This window comes from Sciurus vulgaris (genome assembly GCF_902686455.1).
Source record: "Sciurus vulgaris genome assembly, chromosome: 17".
Taxonomy (NCBI): Eukaryota; Metazoa; Chordata; class Mammalia; order Rodentia; family Sciuridae; genus Sciurus; species Sciurus vulgaris.
In genome coordinates this window covers 43,270,032-43,297,332 of record NC_136478.1, presented here as the reverse complement: position 1 = coordinate 43,297,332, position 27,301 = coordinate 43,270,032, and the positions used below count along the sequence as shown (strand labels likewise).

At 40.8% G+C, this 27,301-nt stretch overlaps 3 protein-coding genes across 3 annotated transcripts in view; 2 read left to right on the top strand and 1 right to left on the bottom strand.

Moving 5' to 3' along the window:
• Positions 1-1,663, top strand: part of LOC306647672 (zinc finger protein 560-like) — a gene marked incomplete at its 3' end in the record, with an annotated part of 71,478 nt that extends 69,815 nt beyond the window's left edge. Inside the window, exons 8-9 of the mRNA XM_079117189.1 lie at positions 1,158-1,257; positions 1,500-1,663. Of these exons, the coding sequence (XP_078973315.1) occupies positions 1,158-1,257; positions 1,500-1,663 (264 nt within the window). The remainder of the gene's footprint in view (positions 1-1,157; positions 1,258-1,499) is intronic.
• ZNF599 (zinc finger protein 599) lies at positions 1,343-21,305 on the top strand. The gene is made up of 4 exons (XM_079118556.1): positions 1,343-1,717; positions 4,008-4,134; positions 6,137-6,232; positions 16,516-21,305. Exons 1-4 carry the CDS (start codon positions 1,700-1,702, stop codon positions 18,039-18,041), a joined length of 1,767 nt encoding a protein of 588 aa, XP_078974682.1. The 5' UTR covers positions 1,343-1,699; the 3' UTR covers positions 18,042-21,305.
• Positions 21,306-25,605: 4,300 nt separating this feature from the next.
• LOC306647576 (forkhead box protein N3-like) lies at positions 25,606-26,498 on the bottom strand. The gene has a single exon (XM_079117056.1). It carries the CDS (start codon positions 26,355-26,357, stop codon positions 25,719-25,721), a length of 639 nt encoding a protein of 212 aa, XP_078973182.1. The 5' UTR covers positions 26,358-26,498; the 3' UTR covers positions 25,606-25,718.
• Between the last annotated feature and the right edge of the window lie 803 nt (positions 26,499-27,301).

Below are 27,301 nucleotides of genomic sequence, written 5' to 3'. Positions count from 1 at the left end.
CCCAGTGACCTACTTCCACCAACTAGACCTTATCTCCTATTTCCACCACCTCCCAATAAAGTTATCAAATTATGAATCCATCAGTGGATTAATCCACTGATGAGGTCAGAACTCCCATGATCTAATCACTTCATGATCTAAACATTGCTGCGTTGGAGACCAAGCTTTCAACACATGAGGTTTTGGTAGACTTCCAAATCCAAATCATAATACCCAGGATTATTGCTATCTTCTTAATGGGCTCTGTTCAGGTGATGTTTATTTGTTTGTTTGTTTTTATGGTACTGGAGATTGAACTCAGGGCCTCACACATGCTAGACAAGTGTTCTGCCACTGAGCTATATTTCCAGCTCTCTGTTTGGGTGATGAGTTGACAATGCCTTGATAAGAACAAGACTCATTGACCCTGAACTATTGGACATTAGCTGGACTATCTCACAGTCACTAATTTGTGCCTGGTCCTGGATGCCCAGTGGGCTGGAAGGGCAGCAGGAAAGGGATGAGGCCATGAATGCCATGATTAGAGATTGTCAACCTAAAAGGCAAGTTGAGGCACACCACCTACGAGAACTAAGAGTTTATTCAAGCCAATATGAGGATGGTCATGGGGAGTAGGTAGACAGAGATAACAAATTGTAGCCATTTGGAATTAGCACTCTCACAACTAGTGTTCAAGGGGTTGGAGTTGTTTGTTGTTGTCTTGGGTTTTTGTTGTTGTTGTTGTTTGTTTTTGGGTTTTTTGTTTGTTTGTTTGTTACTGGGTTTGAACCCAGGAGCACTCTACCACTGAGGTTTTTATAAATAAAAACTCGGAGCATCAAAACTCCTAGAGGAAACAATGCCTGATGTAGTGAGTCTCAGCTGGTGTCTGAGAACTTGCATTTGTAACAAATGCCCAGGTAATACTGACATGATGAAAACCACTAAATAATGGAACATTTAATATTATGATGTTAAAGAATTATGTTTTTCTTGTAAATCTCGATTTCAAGGCTCAACGATATTAAGTGTTGGTGCAGAGATACACGGGGAGGAAAGTTAAGGCATGGGTCACCTGTTAAAGACTCTTGAAGATCATATCTTCAAGTTGGCACAGGAATGTGAGTGCATCACCTTTTAAGACAAGACGCAGTCACGCCCTCCCTTTGGAACCCTAGGTTGCAGTTTCACGGAGAACTGAAAGTGTGCTCCAAGTTCCACCGGCTCAGGTTAGAAACTACATTACCCAGAAGGCAGTGCTCCAGGAGTCGGAGGCAGGTAGGCGCTGAGCCAATGACGTAACGCGAAGAGGGAAACACGAAGGGGGCGTTTCCTGGGGCCGCGTGGGCGGGGCTGCTGGCGTCCTGTCTTGGGATGTCGTTGGGTTGTGAGTGATCTGTCCTTACCCGCGCTGGGAAGAAGCCGCTTTCAACACCAAACGGAGAAGGACCGTGAGGAGAATAAGACCCACTTCCACCTTCTGAGCGAACAGCTGCCCGCCCCTGCCCGCCCCTCAGTAGGGTTCCCGCTGAGCGCTTTCCAGGACCTGGCCATCACCGGTCTCCACAGCACCCGGAGGCGGCTCGCGGAGCTTTGTGCTCCTTCCACATCGCAGAGACGGAGGTTCTGGGCTGCCTCGGTCTGGAGAGAGGGATCATCGGAGGCCGCAGGACCAGCTCTGTAGCCTCCACCCACGGCCTCGCTCCACCCGCTGGGTCCCATGGCTGCGCCCGCGCGGGTGAGTGGAGGGTTCCTCAGGCCCACGCGCTCCGGGATCGCAGCGCTCGGTCCGCGGCCCGCGGTGAAGGAGGTGATCCTGGAACGCCAGCCCCTCCGTTTTGATGTTCTTGGATCTGGAGATCCTGGGGGAGGAGAGGGGCATCAAGGGGCAGGGGTACCAAGCACTCCCAACCCAGGATTCTCAATCAAGGTGGGGTTTGTAAGGAGAGTTCCCCATTTCTGGCGCTAACCTTGTGCTTGTCACCTCGCTGCCCTTGGCCTCTGTTCCCTCGGGTCTGAATATTAATTCTGTTTTTTGAGGGAACTGGAGACGATAAGCTCGTGATTCGTGCCCTTCATTGCTCGGTACAACCCAGAAAGCATTACTGCCATTTCTGGGAAAGAACTTCTCAGATCCTGCTGTTATCTTAGAGGCCCCCTGGCCTCCCCGCCTAAGGCTTCTGTCTAACTGAAAGCTGGGAGACAGGATGAGAATCTCAAGGACAGTGGTGAGTTGGGAGCTGCGTTTTTGGAATTGCTGCTCTTTGACAGGAGTAGAAAGTACCCCAACAGGCTATAAGACAAGATCATTTGATTTATCTTTGCAGATACCATGTATTTGTTACAAGTGAATTTTGCTTTCCACTTGACTCAGTAAATCCGTTTTCCTGTTTAACACATTTATCTGTATTGGCAAAGCAAATCCATTACAGTATTGATTCATGACAGTGTATGGGAGTGTTTTGTCTCTTTGGTTGCCCTTTCCTCTGTCACGTTGTCACCAGATCTCTGCGAGACTGCCCCTTCGAGGTTTGCTGCATTGAGTTTTCCCAGGGTGCTAAGAAACAAGTAGGAAAAATTTTTAACAAATACTTCACCCACAGTGGTTTGGAAATTGTGGTGACACCTAAAGTAAACGTTGCAAGGAGAAAAAGTACAGGCCTTTCTCTGACAAGTGGCCATGGGAACAAAGGGGACTTTGGGAAATTTCCAGGCAAAGAGAGCTACAATGACAAAAGCAGGTTTTGTTCAAGGAGGCTTGAAAGGGCCTGGGGATTGTCAAGAGCTCTCATAAGCTATGGAATGTGTCTCAGAAAGGTGAGATTGTGTGACCGCTGGATCCACATCCCATCATTCCAACCTCAACCAAGGTAGACCTCGCTCTAAAGGCTGCTGCCCCTGTTCTGAGATACATAACCTGCAGTATTTTTAGTCACTTGTGTTACCTGGTACTTCAGGAGCAACACCATAGGGAAGTGTGCTCTCAGTGGCTGAGAGAGACAAAAAATAGACTGGTGATTCCTATGGAATCTTTCAGGGAGCCTGCAAGTCCCAGCTATAGCTTGAGGGCAGAGAGAGCTTGTTTGAGCCCTGCCAAGCCCCAGGCAGTTGGCACCTGCTCAGGTGTCTCTTCTGTGAGGCACATGACAAGGGCTCTGCTCTTCCATATCTATAGATATATTTTCAGGAGTGGCTGAAATGCTTTTAAATGTAAATTTTGTTGGAAATGTTTCTTGTCCTTGATACTGTGGATTCACTTTGGTAATTGAGGAGAGGATTATACTCTTTGACACTGGACCAGAAGGATCTGGGTTCAAGTCCTGTCTCTTTTTATTACATGTACAGTTCTGAGTGACTTGACTCAGCCTCCATTTGCTGATTGTGACATGGAGAGGATGATGGCATTTATCTTATGGGCTATAGGATGATCATAAAATTTGCAAACACACAAATCTATCCCTGTGACATGTGACAGACTCTGCCATGTTTGCTTTATGAACATTTTCTTTTTTATTCCCACAACAGTCTAGTGAAGTAGGAACTATTGTTGTATTCATGTGGAAATTGAAGTTCAGAGAAATTAAGAGACTTCCCCAAGGTCACACATCTGGCAATTATTGGTTCAAAAGCCTGGATTTAAACCCCAGGGGACCTGGAGTCTTAGTTTCTGTAACCAGCATGCCCAGTCCTCAAGGGCAGGCAAACAGGACTCAGATGCTGCTACCGTAAACACTGTTTGAATTATTGTTTTTCCTCACTCTTCCAATGTCCCAGTGCACTTATTATCTGCTCCTCACAGTCCACATGGGATTATCATTGTCTGTGACTTCTTATATAGGAAGCTTTTCTCTCCCACACCTTTGTATTTTGTCAAAGGCACCATCAACCTCATCCTCGGCCCAGTACCAAGCTAGGTTCTCTGGATATGCTCAGTGGGTCTCTCTAGATTCTTGACAGTAATGAACAATAGGTTTTAATCTCATTTGTTAACTACACAACCATCCCACCACCTCTGTTTGGCTTTCCAGGCATTGGTATCATTAGAAGATGTAGTTGTGACCTTCACTGGGGAGGAATGGAAGCATCTGAACCTGGCCCAGAGGACACTCTACCAGGAGGTGATGCTGGAGACTTGTGGGCTCCTGGTCTCACTGGGTAAGCCTTCATTATCTTCAGGTGGGAACCGGAAGCCTCTTTCAGTCCACTCCCTCTCTCTCTAGGCATGACTGGGTGAGAAGGCCTCAGGAGCCCACTTCCCTCCTCCCTGCAGCCTCACATTTTATGGTCTGATTTCCTCTTGCTTGATGTCTGTGCATCTCCATTAGGGATTGCTGTGTAGGAGACATGTCCTTCTCAATGCTTTCAGTGTCTAGTACAAGCTGAATGCAGTCTGACATCCTTATTCCATAATCTCACATGAAGCAAGGTGATTGGCCCAGCATAGTTGAATCAAGTGCCCCAGTCTGGCTGGTGGGATTAACAGAGAAAGGGTGGTTCTTACTGTCTTATTCAGACAGGCAATGAGAAGGTGTTTGTCTTCAGTGCTACTGGTATCTTTCTAAGCAACGGTCTCAGCCGAAAGGCTTCTTTGGGGCCAGGCACAGTGGTACACACTTGTAATCCCAGCAACTCAGAAGAATGAGGCATGAGAATCACAAGTTTGAGCCCAACCTCTGCAACTTAGTGAGACCCTGTTTCAAAATAAAAAAGAATCAGGAATTTAGTTGTGTAGTAAAGTACTCATGGTTTCAGTCCCCAGGCCAAAAAAAGAAAAAAGGGTTTCTTTGATCCCTAGTACAAACAGCTGACCCTTATTTCCTAAGGTGTGCGCCTTGCTTCTCTGCTTGTCTAGGAGATGATTTTAGAGGATGTATGGACAGGTTATCAAATGGCATTGATGGGCATCTGAGAAAGCGGTCCTTTCTTGCATTCCCATGGTTATTGCCTACTTTCTCCCTCAGCAAAAAGAAGTAGTCTCAAACTCCCAACCTTGAGCAGGCAGCATGAGCTTGCTGGGACTTAATACCATTATTTTAATTTTATAATTTTTATGGTAACTTTTAACCAATATCTAAAAGCAAGTAAGCAAAGTGCTCAGAAGAGAAATGGGAATGTAGCAAGTTCTACACATGTGGTCGTTGTGTGTAACAAATGAATAAATCCAAAGTGTTCTCCCATCTAAACTTTTGATAATGGCCACTTTACACAGAAATTGGTCTGAGTAGAACTGAATAAGACCCAAGGTCTCCATTTTCCCAGATGTTCAAATGGTTAACTCTGCCAGGCTTCTACCAGTCTTGCCATCCTCAGGACTGTTATCCTGTTAAATAACAAGGATAAAATAACATTCTTGTGATTTTATGACAGTTGTGATTAGTCATTGAAAGAAGGTGTGGAGAACAGCATTCTAGGTGGAGGGAACAACCTGAGCAGAGTCCCTGAGGGGCGAGGGGGCTCGATTCCTTAATAGACATAAAGGGCTGATTCCCACTGCACCATCACTGAGCTCAGTGCCAGGCAAACAGCAGACATCAGTGAACCTTGGCTAAGTGACAACTGATGTATTCTGACCTGCTGTCCAAGGTTTTCCAGTTGATATTTCTGTGTTCTTTTGCCTCAGTCTTTGACTTCTCTCCAGAGTGTTCTTTTAGCCTTCACATTTGGCTAAGTGTGTGTGACTGAGTATGACAGAAGACCACCTCACACTGGTTTCATCCTGAAGAAAAAAACCACCTCATCAAACGAGAAACCCGAGGTGGTGCTGGTTCCTGGCCCTCTGTCCATCTGTTTCCTCTCCTGGTTAGGTCATCAGGCCAGCACCTTTCTAGGGGCCACAGGACGATGCCAAAGCAAGTAAAGCAGGAGGCTGCCACGGGGGTTCTCCCCTCCAAATGTGAATTAAGAGCTTCTTCTTCAGAATGGGCAGCTGGCTTAGGTCACCTTCCTGCCTCAGACAATTGACTATAGTAGATGCCATTCATCAGTTGATTTGGCCCCGTGTTTCCAATCATCCCTGGGCACCAGAATGACCTGGGAAGCTTTAAAAACTACTAGTGCTCTGTCCTTAGGCATGTTAAAGGTATATACTCCTATAAACTTGAAACTTTTCCTTTCATCTTTACCTGTATACCCATGCTCTATTTATTTCTCATACCAGGGCATCCTGTTTCCAAACCAGAGCTGATTTACCTATTGGATCATGGGAAGGGACTATGCACAGAGAAGAGAGGCCTCTCCCAAAGCACCTGTGTAGGTAGGTGATTAAGAGTCTGGCACTCTGGGTATCATGGCAACCAAAGGATCACTGTATCTGAAATCGATGAACAGCTTCTTTTTGTGGCCTTGCTGGGGTGGGTGGTCAAGGAGCACTTGGAACTGTCCCACCAACTTCACATACACTTAGGTAGGAGATAGACTCTGGGCTCTAAATTACTGGGCTCTTGATCCTGTGGAAGATGCATGACCTCACTGTGCCTGAGTTAATTCTACCTACTCCTAAAGATAAACTCCAAAATACTGGTGGCTCAACAGATTTTTTTTTTCTCACTCATGCCATTCTTTCATCGTCTATTGTGGATCAGCAGGAGAGCTTGTACCACATATTTATTTAGGGATCTAGTTGTATTCTGTTGTCAACGTGTGTCTTTCAATTTTCCCTGGCCAAGAGAAATAGGTGAGAAGGGTAGCACTCATATTCACTAGCATATATATGTCACTTCGTTTACATCTCATTAATGACAACTGAGTACTAGGCTCCATGTTCATTCAGGCTGGGAAATGCAGTTTAGCTGTGTGCCCAGGGAAAAGAGCCCAGGAGTATACTTGGCCTGCTAAACTTGGTCTGCATTTGGAAAAGCTAGTGATAATAGTTTCTGCATCCTTGGCTTGTTTGAGAATGGAACTATATAACAGGAAATGATTTAACACACAGCCTGACCCAGAGTGACTCAACAAAAATTCCCTGTTATATTAATATTTATGCTTGATTAGTTATAGTGAATAGTGACATCTCGATCTTCCTTCCATATTCATAAAATGGTTCATCTTTTTCTGCATTTGACTAGCTCCAGCTGTACTCTGCATCCCTCCTGTTTTCCCTTCTCCAGCCAATCATTTCTTGACCTATCCATCCATGTATGTGCCTGTCCTTTCATTTGTCAATCAGATGCTCAGAAGCATCTCCTAGTCCTGTTGTCCTCTTTCCCTGCTGTCTTGTTAAAACCTCAGGGTGACGTGTTTGCCCTTGCCAGTCTAAGAGCAGCTGGAACTTTCAGGTGTGTGGATTGCCACCACTGCAGATTCATGGTCTCTCCCCTCTAGTGTTCTTTCAGGCTGCTCGGCCAGCTTCAGCCCTCTCCCCCATTCCACATCTTCACTTGAATGTCTCAAAGGCACCTACATTCATCATGCTTAAAAAGAACCTCATGATGTTGTCCATTTCTCCCTTCTCATTTTCAGTTAGTGAACAGCCAAGCTTTTTGGAGTTTTAATCAGTGGATAAGATCAAAAACAAACATAGGAAACCTATAAACACCTCAACCTCCACCAAACCCAACATTCGGCCATCCCTGAATCATGACCATTTTATAGCGTACATAGCTCCTAATCCATCGCCTTCACCCATCCCATCAGCTCCAGTGGTGGCACTCTAGGCTAAGCTATTTTTGCCACTTAACCTGCATGATGCTAACAGATCCCAAACTGGTTTTCATACATCTGCTGTGTACCTCAGCTCAGTGTGTTATTTTTGCTTCCCCATCCACTCACATACTGTTGCACACGTCACCACCTTCCTAGACGTTGATGTCTCAGCATTATGACCTACTTCAAGATGAAAACAAAGCCCACGTGCTTGTCTTTCTTGCTCCTTCATCCTCACTGAGTTGACCCTGCAGCTTCCCTCTCACCTTGTGGAGGCAGTCTCAACCCCAGCATGGTTCATTCCCCCACAGAGGCCAGATCACACCTCTCCTGCCTTCTCTAATCTATTGCTGTGTAATGGTACACCAGACTATTATCTGCACATAATAGTACGTTGCAGCCTTAGTATCACTAGTTTTTATCTCTCATCTGTGGTTTAGGAGTCCAGGCACACTTAGCTGGGTCCTCGGCAAGGCCACAGTTGTAGGTGGCTCACCAACATCAGCTCACTTCTTCAAATCAAGCAACTATGAGACTCCAGCAGGACTGATGCTGCAATCTTGTAAAATCAGATGTATTTTATCACATACATTCCTTCACCTTTGCACAGTCTATTCTGTAGAAGCAAAGTCCTGCCAATCTTCAAATGGAGGGGATCATAAAAGGGTGTAATAGGTGTGAACACCATGAGGTGGGCATCGGGGAAGCCCTACACAATCTTGAGAGCTGCGGCAGGGAACGGGCTTCTCTTATTTACTATCCTTCTATCCTCCTCTCTATTCAACCTAAAAAAAAAAAAAAAATGAAGTTTTTGACACTTAGGAGAAGCAAAACAAATTTAAAATGCTCTTGGTTTTCCAATAACATCTAAATATTATTAATTCTACTTCATCTGAACAACCAAGCTTTTTGAAGTTTTCTCATTCTTAGAAGAGACATCTATACAAGATCTAGCCTTTATTATTTTTTCCCTTTTATTTTTGTACTGAGGTATAATTTATATATAGTGAATGCACAAATCTTAAAGGTTCATATCTGAAACTTTACATATGTATAAATTAGAGAAACTACCACACAGATCAAGAAATAGACTATTTTCAGCAATTCACAGGCTTTTTGTGCTTCCTCTTTGTCAATAGTCCCTTTTGCAAAATAACTAACATTTAGACTCTATCACCATGTTTTAGTTTTGAAAAGACACATAGATAGAACCCTCAGCACATACTCTCTTGCTCTGTTCTTTCAAAATCTTTTACAACTCAGACTCATTCATATGGTTGCATATAGTTGGAGTTAGTTCATTACTCACAATATCTTATTGAATGAATAGACTACATCTATCCATTTTCCTATTGAAGGATATTTGACTCAGTCTCTATTTTTGAAAAATTATGAAGAATACTATCAATATTCTTGATCATAGCTTTATTGTATATAAGCCTACAGTTTTATTTGGGATGTAAATATGAGTGGACTGAGTTATGCGTCACCATATGATTAGTGTAATTGAAACCATCAGTTTTAGAGTAACTGAACCATTTCACATTTCTACAAGCCCTTTGTGAGTCTTCATTGCACCACATACACCTGAGCAGTTGGTGTCTTCCTCTTTACTCTAAGACCCAGTAGTGGTGTTTCTCAGCACCACAGCATAGAACATGTTCTTATTCAGGTCACTGTTGCCAAATATAACAACTATAATAATGATAATAGGTAGTGGTCTGCAATTTACTGGACGTTTACTCGACATACAAATGAATGTTTTTTTCTCACGTGATACTCATAACAACTTGTAAAGCAGGAACTGAGAATTTTCCAGTTTTTCAGATGAGGAGATTGAGTCTTAGAAATATGTTAGTCTGCTTCAACTGCTGTAACAAAAAACTATAGCCAATAGAATTTTTTTTTCTCCCTGGAGACTGCAAATTCAAGGTCAGGATGCCAGCATGGTTGGATTATGCAAAGGGCTGTCTTCCTGGTTTGCAGATGGCTGCCTTCTTGTTGTGTTTTCATAAGGTCTTTCCCTGGTACATGCATGCAGAGAGACAGTGCAATCTCTCTACAATCTCTTCTTATAGGAACACTAATCCTAATGGATCAGGGCCCTATCCTTATGACCTCACATAACCTTAGTTACTTCCATAAATGCCCTATCTCCAGATGCAATCACATTGGGAGCTAGGATTTCAACACAGGAATTTTGGAAGAATACAAACATTCAGTTCCTAACAAAAAGGTAATTTTCCAGGAACACCTAGCTTGGTAGAGGCTGAATTGTTCTGGCTTCATACTCTAATGATGCTGTACTGCTTCTCAGTTCCCCTAGAAACTTTCCCTACATTATCATGCTAGAGCTTTGTAGCATTCTGTTCTCTTTTTTTTTAATTTCTTTTTGGAGTTGTAGATGAACATCATGCATTTCTTTTTGGAGCTGTAGATGGACAGCATGCCTTTATTTTGTTTTTATATTTTTATATGATGCCAAGGATCGAACCCAATGCGTCTCATGTGCTAGGCAAGTGCTCTGCCACTGAGCTACAGTCCCAGCCCCGTGCATTCTGTTTTTGTTTCTTCTTTCCCTTTTCTAACTTGACCTCCACTGTTGTTTTCTGACTCTCATCCATTCTTCAACGCTGGATTCACAGCCCTTTCTTTTTATTCTATACACTTTCTCTAGGCATACTTATTCACATTTACCATCAACTTTAACCCGAGTGTGGTCGGCCCCTCAACACAGACATGATGGTGAATCTACACTGATGCTGTCCCAGTGCCTGTGCCTTGCTAAGTACTGTATATATGCTATTTCACTTCATCCTCACAACAGCCCTTTCATTGAAACTTTAGGAATTCAAGTGGGTCACTAAAGGTGATAGAGCTTGTGTGGGGTATTGCTGTAAATTCAAACTGGGGAACTCAGAGTTCACAAAGTTAGCTCTAATACTCTGTAGACCTTCTGACTTTTATAATTGTCTTAAGATGTGCAGATTTAGAAAACTTATGAAATCATGATTTATGACACACCATCATCATTGGTCAATTCATATCCTAGCTTTCTACTTAATATCGTTTATTTTATTTTGTTAAGGTATTTATTTATTCCCTTTTTTAAAGATTGTAATAAACAAATAAGAACCCTTTACTCAAGTACAAGAAGGTTACCTACTTCCTACCTCTGTTTATATGCTTCTTCCTTTCCCAGTCCTGCACTTCTTTCCTTGCTTAGATGCCACTTTATTGTGGATTTGTTATTCCCATGCTTGTTCTATGGGAAAATACATTGTTTTGGATAAATATAGGCTATTCAGATATTTTGTTGTTTTTTGTATCAGTTTTAGTAATTTGAGTCATCTCAGGGATTTGTCTACATTATCTAATTTGTTTACCCATTACTTTTTCAGATTATTTATCTTAATTAAAACAGTGAATTTCAAGTTACATATGTTCCACAATAAAAAAATAAATTTAGGAGATCCAAGATGGCAGACTAGAAAGAGACTGCATTCCTTGTTGCTCTGTAACTGGGGATTAAAGCAGAGGAAATACTGTTTCTATTCAAGGCAGTCCTTGTTGCCCATTCGTCTGCCACAATCACCCACTGTCGGCTAGCATATGGCCTGCCTTTTGAGTTTGGATCACTCACTGACGGCCACCTTTCATCTGCCATTTTCCCATTTGCCTGCCTCTTGCCTGCCCATCATCAGCCTTTCGCCTACCCATTGCCCACCACCTGACGTCCACTTGCCAATCATCCACTGTTAGTCTTCAGGCCATCCCCACACCACCACCAGATCACCTGCTGCCTGCTGTTACCCAGAAGTCCATTGTCACAGTACCGCAGGTTTGGTTACATTCAGCTGCCTCCATCTTGGGACAACAGTCAGGGCCTGCAGGTTTGCCACCATGACTGCAGCCATCTCAGGGCATGTCCACCTGGGAACTCAGGCCAGGGCCTGGAGATATATTGGTGTACCTGCAGGTCTGGTTGCTCCTGAGTCTTTCTGGTCGGTATAGTAGTGGCTGCCATCTAGCTACCTCTTTGCAGGGTCCCTCCTTTGTATGCGCACATCCCTGGTGGTCTCTCTGCAAGTTGAAAGGGCACTGAGATCTTGGGACTGCAGCAAGACAGGGCCTGGGGAAACTGAAGCCCAGGTTCATCAGATTGCAGCTGGGTTTGTGTGAATCAGCCTGAGTCTGGCAAGCCTGTGGAAAGCTGAGTCTAGGGGCAGTTCCCTGGGCAGAGCAGAGGTTGAAGAAACTGGAGAAAACTGGGCTCTCTCCAGCTCAGTGAGTCCTGACATGTGCAGGAATGGAAGGGGCCAGCTACAATGGGTGGGAAGACTGTCAAAGGGTGTGAGGGCATCTTGCTATCAGCTCACACACCCAGTCAGTCCAGCACTGGTTAGAGCTAACATCAAACTTAAGACAACCCCACCTACAGGTGGAGAAGGGAAGCTGAGAAAATTTTTGAAAGCCAATGGAAGCAATCATTCAATTTTCTGTTGAGACCTTCCTCCTTTCTTTTCTTTTTTTGCACTCTCTGTCACACCTCTACCATCTTTGAATCCAAATGTTTTTCATGCATTTTTATTGAGGAATGGGATGTCTGAATAGTATATGACAGTTTTGTTGTGTATTCTTATATTTTTATTTTTTTTTTAAATGTACATTTTTTTTTCTCTCAACTACCTGTCTCCCTGGATTCCTTTTCTCACTTCTCTCATACTAACAGCCAACTGCTATTAATTCCTCCCTCACTCTTACTATAAATTTTTAACTCTGTCTTCTCTCCTTCTCCCTCATAAACATCACATCTTATACTACTTCTTTTCTCTAACTGTCCATCATTTGAAATGGTAAACACTTTTAGCAAACTTAATGTTTATATTGTAGACTATAATTGAACACCTCATTTCTGTCTATTGTGACAAACCTGTAAGTGCCTGAATAGAAACCATTTGGTTTAAGATGGCATATCATTTGCATTGAGTGCTGTTAATATTGGTCTCCCCATTAAAGGTAAGGTACTGGAAGCCTTCAGGGACATTATAAGACTGCAGGGTAGAATCTATACTGCCTCATCTCCATACTGCTAGATGAGAAAACACACAAACAACATGAGAAAACAAGGGAACAAAGCACCTCAAACCAAGATGTTCCAACAATAGAATCCATAGACAACACAGTAGAAGAAATATCAGAGAAAGCATTTAGAAAATACATAGATTGATCTTCAAAATAAAGGATGTTATTGGAAAGAAAATAAAGGAAGTGAAAGATCACTTCAAAAACAGGGCAGAGATTATAAAAAGGAATCAAGCAGAAATCCTCGAAATGAAGGAAACAATAAACCAAATTAAAAATTCAATGGAAAATATCATCTCCAGACTAGACCATTTGGAAGAAAGAACCTCAGACAAGACAAAATATATACTCTTGAAAATAAAGTTGAACACATTGTGAAGATGATAAGAAACCATGAACATAACTTCCAAGAAATATGGGATAACATGAAAACACCAAATTTAAGATTTATTGGAATAGATGAAGGTGTGGCGATACAAATCAAAGAAATGCACAGTCTTTTCAATGACATAATATCAGAAAACTTCCTAAATCTAAAGAATGAAATGGAAGATCAAATACAAGAGGCTTACAGGATCCCAAACGTACAAAATTACAGCAGACCCACAACAAGGCATATTATAATGTGAATGACTAACACAGGGAATAAAGATAAAATTTTAAAGGCTGCAAGAGAAAAAAATCAAGTTATATATAGGGGAAAACCAATTTGGATCTCAGCTGATTTCTTAACCCAGAATAACATATATCAAGCTCTGAAAGAAAATGAATGCACAGAGAATTTAATATCCAGCAAAATTTAGCTTCAGATTTGAAGATGAAATAAAAACCTTCCATGATGAACAAAAGTTAAAAGAATTTAACTTTGTAGTGTAGAAAGCCTACACTACATAACATTCTCAGCAAAATATTCCATGAGGAGGAAATGAAAAAAAAAAAAAAAAAAAAACTACGAAAACCAGCAAAGGAAGGAACTACACTAAAGGAAAGATCAATCAAAGGAAAACCTAAGTCAAGTTAAAAACCAAAAATAAACCAAAATGATCAGGAATACAAATCATATCTCAATAATAATGCTGAATGTTAATGGCCTAAACTCATTAATCAAAAGACATAGACTTGGGGCTGGGGAGATAGCTCAGTTGGTAGAGTGCTTGCCTTGTAAGCACAAGGCCCTGGGTTCAATCCCCAGCACCCAAAGAAAAAAAAAAGGACATAGACTTGAAGATTGTATTTTTTTAAAAAGACCCAAAAATATGCTGTCTTCAAGAGACTCACCTCTTAGTAAAAGACATCCACAGACTGAAGGTGAAAGGTTGGGAAAAAAAAAACATGTCATTCACATGGATTACATAAACAAGCAGGGATTTCCATCCTCATATAAGACAAAGTGGACTTCAAACCAAAGTTAGAAGGGATAAAGAAGGACATTTCATACAGCTTAAGGGAATCATACACCCACAAGACATAACAATTATAAATGCATATGACCCAAACAATGGAGCGTCTACATACATCAAACAAATCCTTCTCAATTCCAAGAATCAAACATTCCACAATAATACTGGGTGACTTTAACACACCTCTCTCACCACTATATAGATCTTCCAAACAAAAACTAAACAAAAAACTATAGAATTAAATAATACAATCAATGATTTAGACTTAACAGAAATATATAGAGTATTTCATCCATCATTGACTGAATACACTTTCTTCTCAGCAGCACATGGATCCTTCTCTAAAACAGACCATATGTTATGCCACAAAGCAACTCTCATCAAATACAAAAATAGAAATACTACCCTACATTATGTTAGATCATAATGGAATGAAACTAGAAAACAACAATAAAATAAAAAATAGAAACTACTCCAACACCTGGAGACTAAATAGCATGCTATTGAATTATGAATGGATAAAAGAGTAAATCAAGGAGGAAATTTAAAAAATACTTAGAGGTAAATGAGAATACTGATAAAACATATCAGGGATATAGGATGCTATGAAGGCAGTGCTAAGAGGAATGTTCATTGCATTGAGCTCATACATTAAAAGAATTAAAAGTCAACAAATAAATAAATTACATCAGCTCTAAGATTTCATCTCACTCCAGTCAGAATGGCAGTTATCAAGAATACAAGCAATAATAAGTGTTGGCGAGGATGTGGAGAAAAATATACACTCATACATTGTTAGTGGAACCACAGATTGGTGCAACCCTTTGAAAAGCACTATGGACATTCCTAAGAAAACTTGGAATGGAACCACCATTTGACCCATCTATCCCACTCTTCTGTTTATATGCAAAGGACTTAAAATCAGTATACTGCAGTGATGCAGCCACATCAATGTTTATAGCAGCTTAGTTCACAATAGCTAAACTATGGAACCAACATAGATGCCCTTCAACAGATGAATGGATAAAGAAAATGTAGTACCTATGCACAATGGAATATTACTTAGCCTTAAAGGCGAATGAAATTATTGTAGGTAAATGGATGGAACTAGAGAATGGCATGCTAAGTGAAATAAGCCAATCCCCAAAATCCAAAGGTCAAATGTTTTCTCTGATAAGCAGATGCTGATCCATAGTGGGAAGGGGGTAGGGGGAATGAAGGAACTTTGGATTATGCAAAGGGGAGTGAGGGAAGGGGTGGGGCAGGTGGGGATGGGAAAGACAGTAGAATGAGCCAGACATTATTATTCTATATACATGTATGAAAAAAATTTTTAGGGCTGGGGATATAGCTCAGTTGGTAGAGTGCTCGCCTTGCAAGCACAAGGCCCTGGGTTTAATCCCCAGCACCGAAAAAAAAAATTAAATAAAAAACAAAAAAATAAATTTAAGATGTATAGATATTTTTATAATACAATTAAAAACTGACCAACATTCTCAAAAAAATTGAGAAGATTGTTTCATACTTTTTGTGTGTGTCTATATATTTTGCTCTTAAGTGTATCATAGTTTGTATTGTCTAATGATATCTTCAGTCTATTCAACAGGATGTTACTAAGATTCATGATGTGTGTAGCAGTTTTCACTTTTTTCTGCTATAGTCGATTGCATGAATATAGCACAATCTATTCATCCATTTTCAGGGGCATTTACTTTAGTTTTTTGTTCTCACAGTGCTGCCATGAAAATTCATATACATGTGTCCTCATTGTACATGTATAAAGTTTCTCTTAGTAATGTTCATCAGACTTGGAGTTTGGGGATTATAAGGTGATCAAAAGAAGAACTTAAACAGATGATACTCTGTTCTTCTCTATAATAGTTATAGTGTTATAATAAAACAGAACAATTATAACAATATACTGTAGTAAATCATGTGACTTTATGTGCATTCTCTCCCAGTTCCTCATCTGGTAACTCTTACTCCTCTTTAGAAGTAATCTAACATAGCTCCTTTTCTGGGTAGCCTCCACTAATCCCTTTCTCCCACCTGGGCCAAGCTAGAGGCATGTTCCCTGTTTGTTGTGGTGCCATGAGGCTTCTTCTCTTGGAGCACATTAATCACACACGGTGTCATTACTCTCTGCCCACCCTCCCCCCTTCTGAAGAGTGAGGCAGAATCCCCACTCCATGTTCTCTGTCCCCTCCACCTACTTTTCCTTATTTTTTTTCCCTTAGAAGATGTCAAGAGCCCAAGGTTTGGAAAAGAAAGAAATTGCAAACCTAGTTTTAAGAGGTGTACAAATGCAAAAGGCATCAGAGGCTCTATTTTCATCTTCATTCTTCCACTAAAGTGGTGATTTTGTTTGTGTATATCACTAAGACACCTTTTTATCTTGGATTTCCCTCAGGTGAAAAAGCAGAACCCAACACCACAGTGCCTGCTGCTTCTCAACAGACCTTTTGTGAGAAATCCTCTTTCCAAGAACAAGTGGCACAGAGGTTCTCAAAGGATTCCAGATTGGGGCAAACCAGAGATGAGGAAAGGCTGTCAGAAATGCAGGAAAGGAACTGGAGACCAGGAGCAGATCCCTACAAGGAAACATGCTCTGGAAAGTTGTGCCATAAACATGATGCTTTGGAAACAGATGATAATGTATGTTTAAGAGTTTTACAGGAGCGAGTCACTCCACAAGATGCTGTCCATGAACATGACTCCAAAAGACCAGGAAAAGACACTGGAGTTGACGAAAGGAACAGTTCATATAAATGCGAAGAATGTGGGAAAGGATTTAGCAAGAATTGGGCGCTTGTTCGACATCAACAGATTCATACTGGAGTAAAACCTTATGAATGCAATGAATGTGGGAAAGCCTGTCGTTATATGGCTGACTTCATTCGACATATGAGGTTTCATACTGGGGAAAAACCATACAAGTGTATTGAGTGTGGGAAGGCCTTCAAACGCAGGTCTCACCTCACAGAGCACCAGCGTGTTCACACTGGAGATAAGCCCTACGGATGCAAAGAATGTGGTAAAGCTTTCACCCACCGCTCTTCTTTCATGCAGCACAATATGACCCACACTAAAGAAAAGCCCTTTTTGTGCAAAGAATGTGGGAAAGCTTTTTACTACAGCTCTTCATTCGCTCAACACATGAGGATTCACACTGGAAAGAAGCTGTATGAGTGTCATGAATGTAGAAAGGCCTTTACTCACCGCTCCACTTTTATCCAGCATAATATGACCCACACGGGAGAAAAACCCTTTTTGTGTAAAGAATGTGGAAAAGCTTTTTGTCTCAACTCATCCTACACTCAACACATGAGGATTCACACTGGCGAGAAGCCCTATGAGTGCACCGAATGTGGAAAGGCCTTTACCCATCGGTCCACTTTTATCAGGCATAAGAGGACCCATACTGGAGAGAAGCCCTTTGAGTGCAAAGAATGTGGGAAGGCCTTTTGTGACAGCTCTTCCTTAATTCAACACATGAGGATGCACACTGGTGAGAAGCCCTATGTTTGCAGAGAATGTGGAAAGGCCTTTACACACCACTCTGTTTTTATCCGACATAATAGGACCCACAGTGGAGTAAAACCGTTGGAGTGTAAAGAATGTGCAAAAGCCTTTTACTATAGCTCTTCCTTCATTCGACACATGAGGATTCACACTGGAGAAAAACCCTATGTTTGCAGAGAATGTGGAAAGGCCTTTACCCAACCTGCAAATTTTGTTCGGCATAATAGGATCCACACTGGAGAAAAACCCTTTGAGTGCAAAGAGTGTGAGAAGGCCTTTTGTGACAACTTTGCCTTAACTCAGCACATGAGAACTCACACTGGAGAGAAACCCTTTGAATGCAGTGAGTGTGGAAAGACCTTTAGCCACAGTTCATCCTTCACTCACCATCGTAAGATTCATACCAGAGTTTAACCCATCTTTAACATCATCAACCCAGATGTGGAACGCCCCTAGTAACTCAAACTGAGGAACAACCACTGTGGTCACTCTGAAGTATTGTTTTTAGGGTTTTATTCTTTTGAGAAAAATAATAGGTGAATTATTTGAGCATTTGAAAAATATATGTTTACATTCATATATATACATACACATATATCCATACACATACATATATGTAAATAGTGTATGTGCGTGTGTAATATAAGCGCTAAATTATGGTTTCCAACCCATTTTAATGTACCTGTGTCAATTTCATTAAAATATTCACAGAATTGGAAACTTGGGACTTGATAAAAATAGATAGGAGGTATTTTGCACATGCATTCACCTCAGCCAACTTGGGGGAACAAATACTGGTGGAATACATTTCCTTTTGAATGTGATTATTGAGGAAAATCTTTTGGCCATAGAAATTTCTTACTCAATATCTGAGAATTCTTACTGAAAAGAAATACCATAACTGTCATACCTGTGACATTAGTCGTCATATAAAGAATTATACTAGAAATTGGCCCAGCCTAAGCCACAAGGAGATTATGATGCATTTAGGTAAAATGTCAGCAACAAATTTCCTCTTCCTTATACCATGAGTCTAATGTGGATATTTTAAAGAAACAAGAAGAGATGGAGGAAAAGAATAGAACAAAAAAGAAATGCAGACACAATTCTTTTCCAGTTTTCCTCTCCATCTCTGATAATTTGTCATGAGGAAGGGAGATGAGAGATTAAAAAGGCCTCATCCTCTGTCAGGAGAGTTGGAGCATTAAGGGTGACTTTGCCAACACTTATCAAAAGCATTGTTTATTTCTACCTTCACGTATTATACAATTTTGTGAAAAACACAGGCTTGAGTCATGAAATACTCACATGCACACTTCTCTGTTTGCAGTGAATTCTTGTTATTCATAGTAGTTGTGTCCTGTGAATTTGCAATACACTGAATTAGTGAATATGAAACCATTGTTGTTAGGGAAAATATAGGATTAGATTCTTATAAGCCTCTGGTCCAAACATTTTCATCAACCAATATATTCATAATAGTTTTCATTTTTAATTTAAAGACAGCTTACATATTAATTTAAAAAATACATATATGTGTATATGTATTTGGTACCAGAGATTGAACCCAGGGGCACTTAACAACTGAGCCACATCCCAGCCCCTTTTTTTTTATTATTTTATCTTAAGACAGGGCTTGCTAAGTTGCTAAGGCTGGCTTTGAATCTAATATATATTTTGTACAAATTTATAATTTCTTTACAATAAATATTTTAATTATGGTATTTTGGTATAATACACTGCAGTATTACTAGTGTACTACTTTAACTCTTTCAATTATATACATATGTGTGTGTAATATACATGTTCACTCTAGTATGCATAGGAAAAGGTACTTTGAGTATATGGTCTATACAACCATGCAAATAAAGACAGTCCTAGGAAGAAATCCATTCAAGATATAAATTGTACTTATAGTGGAGCTGCAGGATGTGTGATGGGATAGCACTTGGTGTGGTTAGACCTCATGACCTTCACTCAACTGGCTTGCCCCAAGAAAAGAGGTTGATGAAAGGCATTCTGCAGAAGAGGATCACATTTTTGAGGCTGACATGATAATATCTGGTAGTGCTACCTCAAGAGCTTGACTCACCTCTTGTTAACACTATCACCAATTTTCCCTCCCAAACTGGCTTGAAACTGCATCAGCCAGGTTTGGCTTTTCACCTCAAATCTTTAAGCATTCCACACAAGTGAAGTCCAGACACACATTTGAAGCTGCATTCAAGCATAGGGTCATATTCTTATATGTCATTGAACATTTTTCCAAGGCAGAATTTTGTTCTGTTATTTCAACTGCTGTGAGAAGATTCATGGAATCAGGCCTACTTTTTCACTTTCCTGTCATCACTGACTTCAGTGCCTCAATCTACATCTCATCCATGTCTTCATCGATGGGTTCTAGAGCCTTTCCTGTCAAAATGTCTCCATGTCTTCATGCCACTGAGGCCTTTTCTACTTACTTGCCTTGCAATGTGCATTCTGTTTGAAACTGTTCTTCCTACTTTTTCATAATTCTTTCAAAGCCTTCAAAATGTATCATGTGTCCAATTAGTCAAATATTTTCCAACAACCAGAGATAGTGGCTTGCTTGAGCCAACCTCAGGCTTTGCCAGCACAATAACTACACATAGTAACTGACTTCCATTAGTCTGTCAGGGTGGTTTCCAAGGTGATGAGAGCCTTACTATAAAGCTCCCTCATGTTGGAATACGTTGGAAGCTGATTAAGAGGTTAGATAACAAATATAGCATTAGCAGGCATGATAAGAACATCTAGTTTGGGGTAAGAATTTTCAAGTTCTCGATGGCAATGGAACAGGGCATTATCCAAAATTAAAACCTTGAAGGTAAGGTTTTTGCTTTGAAGACAGCATTTAACTTCTTGAGTGAAACTGTTGTAGAAGCAATCACAGAATATTTTTGAGATCACTCATACATTTTTGTTCCACTTAAAATGGACTGGAGTGCAGTTCAAATTTTTTCCTTTAAACTCCTTGGAGTTTGGAGTTCTACACACCATTAGAGATTTGCACCTGAGAGTCACCATTGGTATTGACACAATACCAAGATTGCACCATCTTTGAATAATAAAAATCAAGGACTTCAGAGGCCATTTGGTTGATTTGCCAATGGTATTGATCAACATTGATACCTACTTTTACATGTAAGCCTTTTCCTGTGTAGAACTGATTGTTTAAATATTTCTACAGCTTTCTGATCTGCAAGTTTCATCTTTTTTTTTCCCCTCAATACTGGGGAATTGAACCCAGGGGCACTTTACATTTTTGCTTTAATGTTTTCTTTTTTTACTGTCTTTGTCACTCTAAGCCTATTTTGATTGCTTGCTTTTTCATCTCATTTTGGATTACATTTTCCTGTTTCTGTATACCTCTATTTTTTATTACATGTCAGACATTGTGGTTTGAGAGTTTTTGTATGCTTGCAAATACTCTTGAAATTTGTTATGAACCACAGTTAAGCAATTAGGAGAGTTTCATTCTTCTGGGATTTGAACTTAAGCTCATTTAGGGAAAACCAGAGAAGTGTTTCATCTAGGGCTAATTTTCCGATTGCTGTGATGAAATTCTTCTGGAAACATGATGATGCTATATGAATTATGAGGTTTTTTTATTTTGATAGTAGAACAGACACTAATTGGGGGCATTTGTGCTACCTGGAAATTTTTCTCGCCTTTTTTTTTTTTTTTTTTTTTTTTTTTTTTTTTGGACATAGAATCTCACAAAGTTGCCCAGGATGATATTAAACTTGTGACTTCCTCCCTGAGCCTCCTGAGTCACTGGGATTATAGACATGTGCCGCCACTCCCCACTCTCACTTATCTGCTCTGTAGTAGTTTCCTCATACTCATTGGTACTCGAAAAGAAAGGAAGATACCCTTTGCAGTTCTCTGAGATGCTTACTATGTATAGTTTTCTCCTCTTTGAGGTTCTGGCTGTGAGCTTCATGTGCCTCAGCCCTCCCCATATTTGTAAATCCATCCATTCACCTTAGGGGATTTCCAGGTTCCATCTGGACTGCCTGCCCATCAATATGTTCTCCAGCAGAAAGGTGTGACAGTGGTAGGGCTCAGTTACTTTGTTGCCCATTTCTCAGGGATCATTGTCCTTCACTTGGCACACAATATATTGAGAACTATTTTTCATATCTTGTGTGTGCCTTTATAGCTTTTTGAGGCAGGAGAGTAAATCTAGTTCCTATTTCTCCAACTTGACCAGAAACCAAAGTTGTACATGGAATTTTTTGACTTTGGAAAAAAATTTTTAACATAGGAAATTAATTTTAAAATAAAAATTTGAAGACAGTTGATTTGGCAAAATCTATATACTGGCTGAAGGTACTTCCCTAAGCCAATAGTTGTGACCTCCAGATAAGAATAGAACCACTCCTAGGTGGCCTTTCTGGGAAGAAAGAAGGAATCTTAGATTCTAAGAGCAATGTGGTGGGGAAAGTATACCTATTTGCATCTCCAGGGACAGAATTGCACATAGGTTTCTGACCAGCCATTGGTGCTACAGTTCTAATGAAATTCTCTCTTCCACTCTGAGTTGTATTTGGGCACCTGGTCTCAGGTCCTCTTTTCCTAAGTATGACTCCTGACTTCAAACAACATGGAGGATCTGCCTGGAATCAGAGAAAAAGTCTACAAGAACGACATAGGTTTCACACACTTAAGCGCATAAATATAGATAAACATAGATCATCAGAGCTCAAATCCTTTGTGTGGTCAGCCATGGTTAGTTCTTGTAAAAGAGCCTTCATTAAATCAGTGAAAAGCCCTTTTACTCTTTCCACTACCTTGGCCCCTGGTCATCTCTGGGATTTTTAACTCAGAAGCTAACTTTAGGGCTTGGGGAGATGTTTTCCAAAAAGTCCCCATGTGTGCTGACCATTTGTACTGTGCATGTTATGGACAGACAGGAAAGCTCTATTAACCTTTGTTTTAGGCTGAATCCCGACTGCCCTTAGATTCTGCTTCTCCTCTCGCTGTGGTAGCACACATTTACCTGTTTCCTCAACCAGAATGGGACACCTTCCCCAGACCTACACATCTCAGTGCCATCCTTTCAACAGTTTATATGAAATGTCCTCTTCTTCATAAACCACTTGAATCCCCTTTATTTAAACTGACATCATTGTCTTCCTACTTCTTTGTTCTTGATGTCTGAACCTCAGGCTGAACTCTGGTCCTCTGCACCTTGAAGTTTCTAAGAACAGCTGTACCTGTCAGTTCCAAAGTGCAGAGAAGTATTTGTTTTAGGGACCCAGACATAAAGAAAATGGCTCAATGATTTATTGTTTAGGGGTTTTGTCTTCTTAAAGGATACCTGAGGAAGCAAAGCACTTTTCTAACTGTGGTATATGTGTTTAGTCCTCATGGCATCAAGTCAGTCATTATTTTCTCAAAAAATTGCAATAGTTATGAATACTCAGAATTTTCCATATTACCCTGGAGAACAATGTTGACCCTCTTTAGAATATTCCTCAGCTGGATACTTTGATCAGACTCTTTGAAGTAACTCATCATGTAAGGTGTTGTCTTGCTTTGTGGATGTCAGCAACAGGGTCCATTTTGGTCTCTTTTTTCATTTTCTTGTCTTATTTGAGATTTGCACTAACACATCAGGCTCTGGTGCTCACAATCATTTAGCCTCAAAAGTCCTAAGCAGACCTGATAGACATGGAGAAATATCCAAAGAGGACTTTGTTGCTAACAGTGAAGGAAAAATATATCCATGCAGCAGCTCATTTATTCACACTCTCATTCATCAGATATTTATTGAACACATGCCTCAAACCTGGCCAATCAGAGCATTTTAACTGCAGCTACAACAACTGGTTTAGGAATTGCTCATGTTCCCTGAGCCAAATCTATGAGCATTAAGAATTTTTGCTAGAATTGCAAGGCAATTGGACATAGAATCTCAAATAGCAAGGAAGGAGGGGCTTTTTGCTTAGGTTTGATTAGCCAGGAGGCTGGAAGTCATCTTGCTTCTTAATGGAGAGGTCTCTCTATGAACCAATCTTGGTGGAAAACAGAGCTGTACTTTGGTGACATAATTTCCTTAACATGATTAAAGCATGGGTGTAGCTGTTCCTGAATCCAGTAGTATCAGGCAAAAACACTGAGGAAAAATGTTGTGTGTCAGGTAGAACGCTCTCACTTCTGGGTGACATAAAAGCTTCTCTAAATGGCTTCAATAAAAATGAAATGGTTTATTGGTTCATGAAACTATATTGTCATATTATACAATAGATATCTTAAACTTATCCTCTCTAACTGAAATTATGTGTACTTTAGCCAACATCTCCCCAAACCACCCACCCCCATTACCTCCTAACCACAATTTTACACTCTACTTCTGAGTTCAACTTTTATAAATTCCACATAAATGAAATCAAACAGCGTTTTCCTTTTTGTGGTTTATAATTATTTTATGCATTTTTCTTTCAAGTTGTTTAGAAAATAAAAACTGGAGTTACAAACCACAATTATAAAATACGGCCTTGTATATTTGCTCACATATTTGCCAGAGATCTTTATTTCTTCATGTGACTTCTCTAGCTTCCTTTCATTTCAATCTGAAGGACCTTAATATTTCTCAAGGGGCTATCTATTCATAAGGAATATTCTTTTGTTTAGCTCAGAATGTCCTAACTTACCCTCATTTCAAAGGACAGTTGTGCTAGATACAGGATTCTTGATTAACAGGGTTTTTTTCCACACAACACATTTATTTATTTATTTACTTATTCATCAGTACTGAGGATTGAACCCAGGAGTGCTCTGCCACTAAGCTTCATCTTCAACCATTTTTATTTTATTTTTTAATTTTGAGATAAGGTCTCACTCAGTTGCTAAGGCTGGCCTTGAACTTGAGTTCCTCCTGCTTTATCTGGGATTACAGGCATGCACTACCATGACAGCTATAATATTTTAAACATATCATACTTCTGCCTTCTGACATGCAGGGTTTCTGCTGCAAAAGACCTGATGATCTTACTAAGATCCCTTGTAGGTGACAAGTCACCTTTCTTTTGTTGTTTTTGAGATTATTCCTTTGTAAGCTTGACAGAGTGGTGCATGCTTATAGTTCCAGTTTCTTGGGAACTTGAGGCAGGAGAATCATTTGAGCTGAGGAGTTTGAGGCCTATAATCCCAGAGACTCAGGAGGCTGAGGGAAGCAAATTGAAAATTTGAGGACCTAACCTTGGCAATGTAGCAAGAACCTGTCTCAAAACAAAAAGGGTTGAGGATATAGCTCAGTAGTAAGTGCTCCTGGGTTTAATCACCAGTACCACAAAAAAAATTTTTTTGTTGTTTTTCTCTTCATCTTTGGCATTTAGCATTTGACTATGTCTTCATATGGATCTCTGCAGATTTATCTTACTTTGGGTTTATCAAACTTTGATCTGTAGATCCATATATTTCCTCAATTTGGGGAGATTTTCAACAAATATTTCTTCAAGTAATTTTTCTGTCCCTTCTCTTTCTGTTCTCCTGGAACTTCCATATATTGGTCCATGGATGGTTTCCCATAAAACTCAGACTTTGTTCACTATCTTCATTCTTTTTTACTTTCTACTCTAATATGGAGTTCCAGTTTTCCCAGCACCATTTATTGAAAAGTCTATATTTTCTCCAGTGTATGTTTTGGGCACCTTTGTCTAGTATGAGATAGCTGTATTTATGTGAGTTTGTCTCTGTGTTCTATTCTGTACCTTTGGTCTACCTGTCTATTTAGGTGCCAATACCATGCCATTTTTGTTATTGTCACTCTGTAGTATAGTCTAAGTTCTCGTATTGTGGTGATTCCTGCTTCACTCTTCTTGCTAAGGATTGCTTTGGCTATTCTTTTTTTTTTTTTTTTTTTTTTTTTTTTTTTTTTTTTTTTTTTGGAGCTTTTTCTGGCAATTTATTTTAACCGTGGAAACACTGCTTTCCAGAGCTCCTATCTCTGGTGCACCTATTATATTCCTTAACACACAAGTAAAGCAACTTATTAAAATCGTCTTCTTTTAGCCAACCATGAAACGCAAACTAAGAATTTAAAGTCAGAATTCAACTGTTTTAAAAGTCATGCTGAGCTGGGCATGTGGTGGATATAAGTTCATTTTTGGTGGAGAAAAATATGCAATAAGCTGGTTCCAGACACAAGAGCCTTACCTGACTCCTCTCTTTGTCCACTTTCTTAAAACACTTATTCAATGACAAATTATGTCTCACGGAGTTTTTCCACCCAGTAGGTGCATTCGCAAAATACGGAAAATGTTCCAAGATCCAGTTGTAGATATACTTCACTGGCAGGCGCTTGGTTGGAGAGTCCTCAATGGCCATAAATATGAGGCAGCTAAAGGAGTAGTGGGGCTTGCAGTTGGGGTTCTGCCTGGCATCGTAGGGCATGTCAGAGTGGGCTGGGGATGGAGGGGTGTCATCGTCCAGGTCCTGGACGGGGCTGACACTCCTGAGGACCGACTCCCCAAAGCTCTTCAGCAAGTTCTTGCTCTCATGCAGCCAGTTCAGGTTGGTCAGCTCTTCATCTTCCATGGTCCCCTCTTCTAATCTGATGTCAGGCAGAGAAAAGTCGAGGTCATCGTCTTCCTGAAGGGCCTTGGAGAAACCACTGCCCCGGTAACACTGACTCAGTCCACTGGACACACTAATTCCTGAGCTTTCTGGCTTCTTACTGGCAGGCATGACTGGACCCATTTACGTGAAGGCTCCTGGCCGGAGCAGGGCACGGGGGCGCGGGGGCGCCGCTGCCCTTCAGCGGAGCCGACAAACTTTCGCGGGCGCCCAGCGGGCATCGCTTGGTGGCCCCGCTAAGGACGCGCGGGCGCGGCGCGGCGAGCCGGGGCGGCGGGCGGCGGGGGGCGGCCGCGGGTGCGGGCGGCAGGGGCGCGGGGGTCGCGGCCCGGCATGGGACCTGCGGCGTCCTCCCGGTGCGCCGCGCGTCCTCCCGCCGGCCCCGCCGCTCTCCCCGCCCCGTCCCGCCTCCCGCTCGCCTCCGCCCCGGCGCGTCGGGCCGGGGCGCGCCCAGCGGCCTGCTTTGGCTATTCTGAGTCTCTTATTTTTCCAAATGAATTTCATGATTACTTTCTCTATTTCTATGAGGAAAGATACTGAGATTTTAATTGGAATTGCACTGAATCTGTATAATGCTTGTGGTAGTATGGCCATTTTGACAATACTAATTCTGCCTATCCAAGAGCATGGGAGATCTTTCCTTCTTCTAAGGTCTTCTTCAATTTCTTTCTTTAGTGTTCTATGGTTTTCATTGTAGAGGTCTTTTACCTCTTTTGTTAGATTTGATTCTCAAGTATTTTATTTTTTGAGGCTATTGTGAATGGAGTAGTTTTCCTAATTTCTCTTTCAGTTGACTCATCTCTGATGTACAGAAATGCATTAGTTTTATGAGTGTTGATATTATATCCTGCTTCTCTGAATTCATTTATTAGTTTTAGAAATTTTCTGTTGGAATTATTTGGATCCTCTAAGTATAGAATCTTGTCATTGGCAAATAGTGATAGTTTGAGTTCTTCTTTTCCTATTCATATCCCTTTAATTTCTTTTGTCTAATTGCTCTGGCTAGAGGTTCAAGGACTACGTTGACTAGAAGTGGAGAGAGGGCACCCTGTCTTGTTTCAGTTTTT

Bases quoted from the DNA above. Each gene is read 5' to 3' on its own strand.
- ZNF599 (XM_079118556.1), top strand. The intron at 4,135-6,136 runs GTAAGCCTTCAT...TTCTCATACCAG, and splicing joins TGGGCTCCTGGTCTCACTGG to GGCATCCTGTTTCCAAACCA. The intron at 6,233-16,515 runs GTAGGTGATTAA...GATTTCCCTCAG, and splicing joins CTCCCAAAGCACCTGTGTAG to GTGAAAAAGCAGAACCCAAC.
- LOC306647576 (XM_079117056.1), bottom strand. From the start codon at position 26,357: ATGGGTCCAGTCATGCCTGCCAGTAAGAAGCCAGAAAGCTCAGGAATT.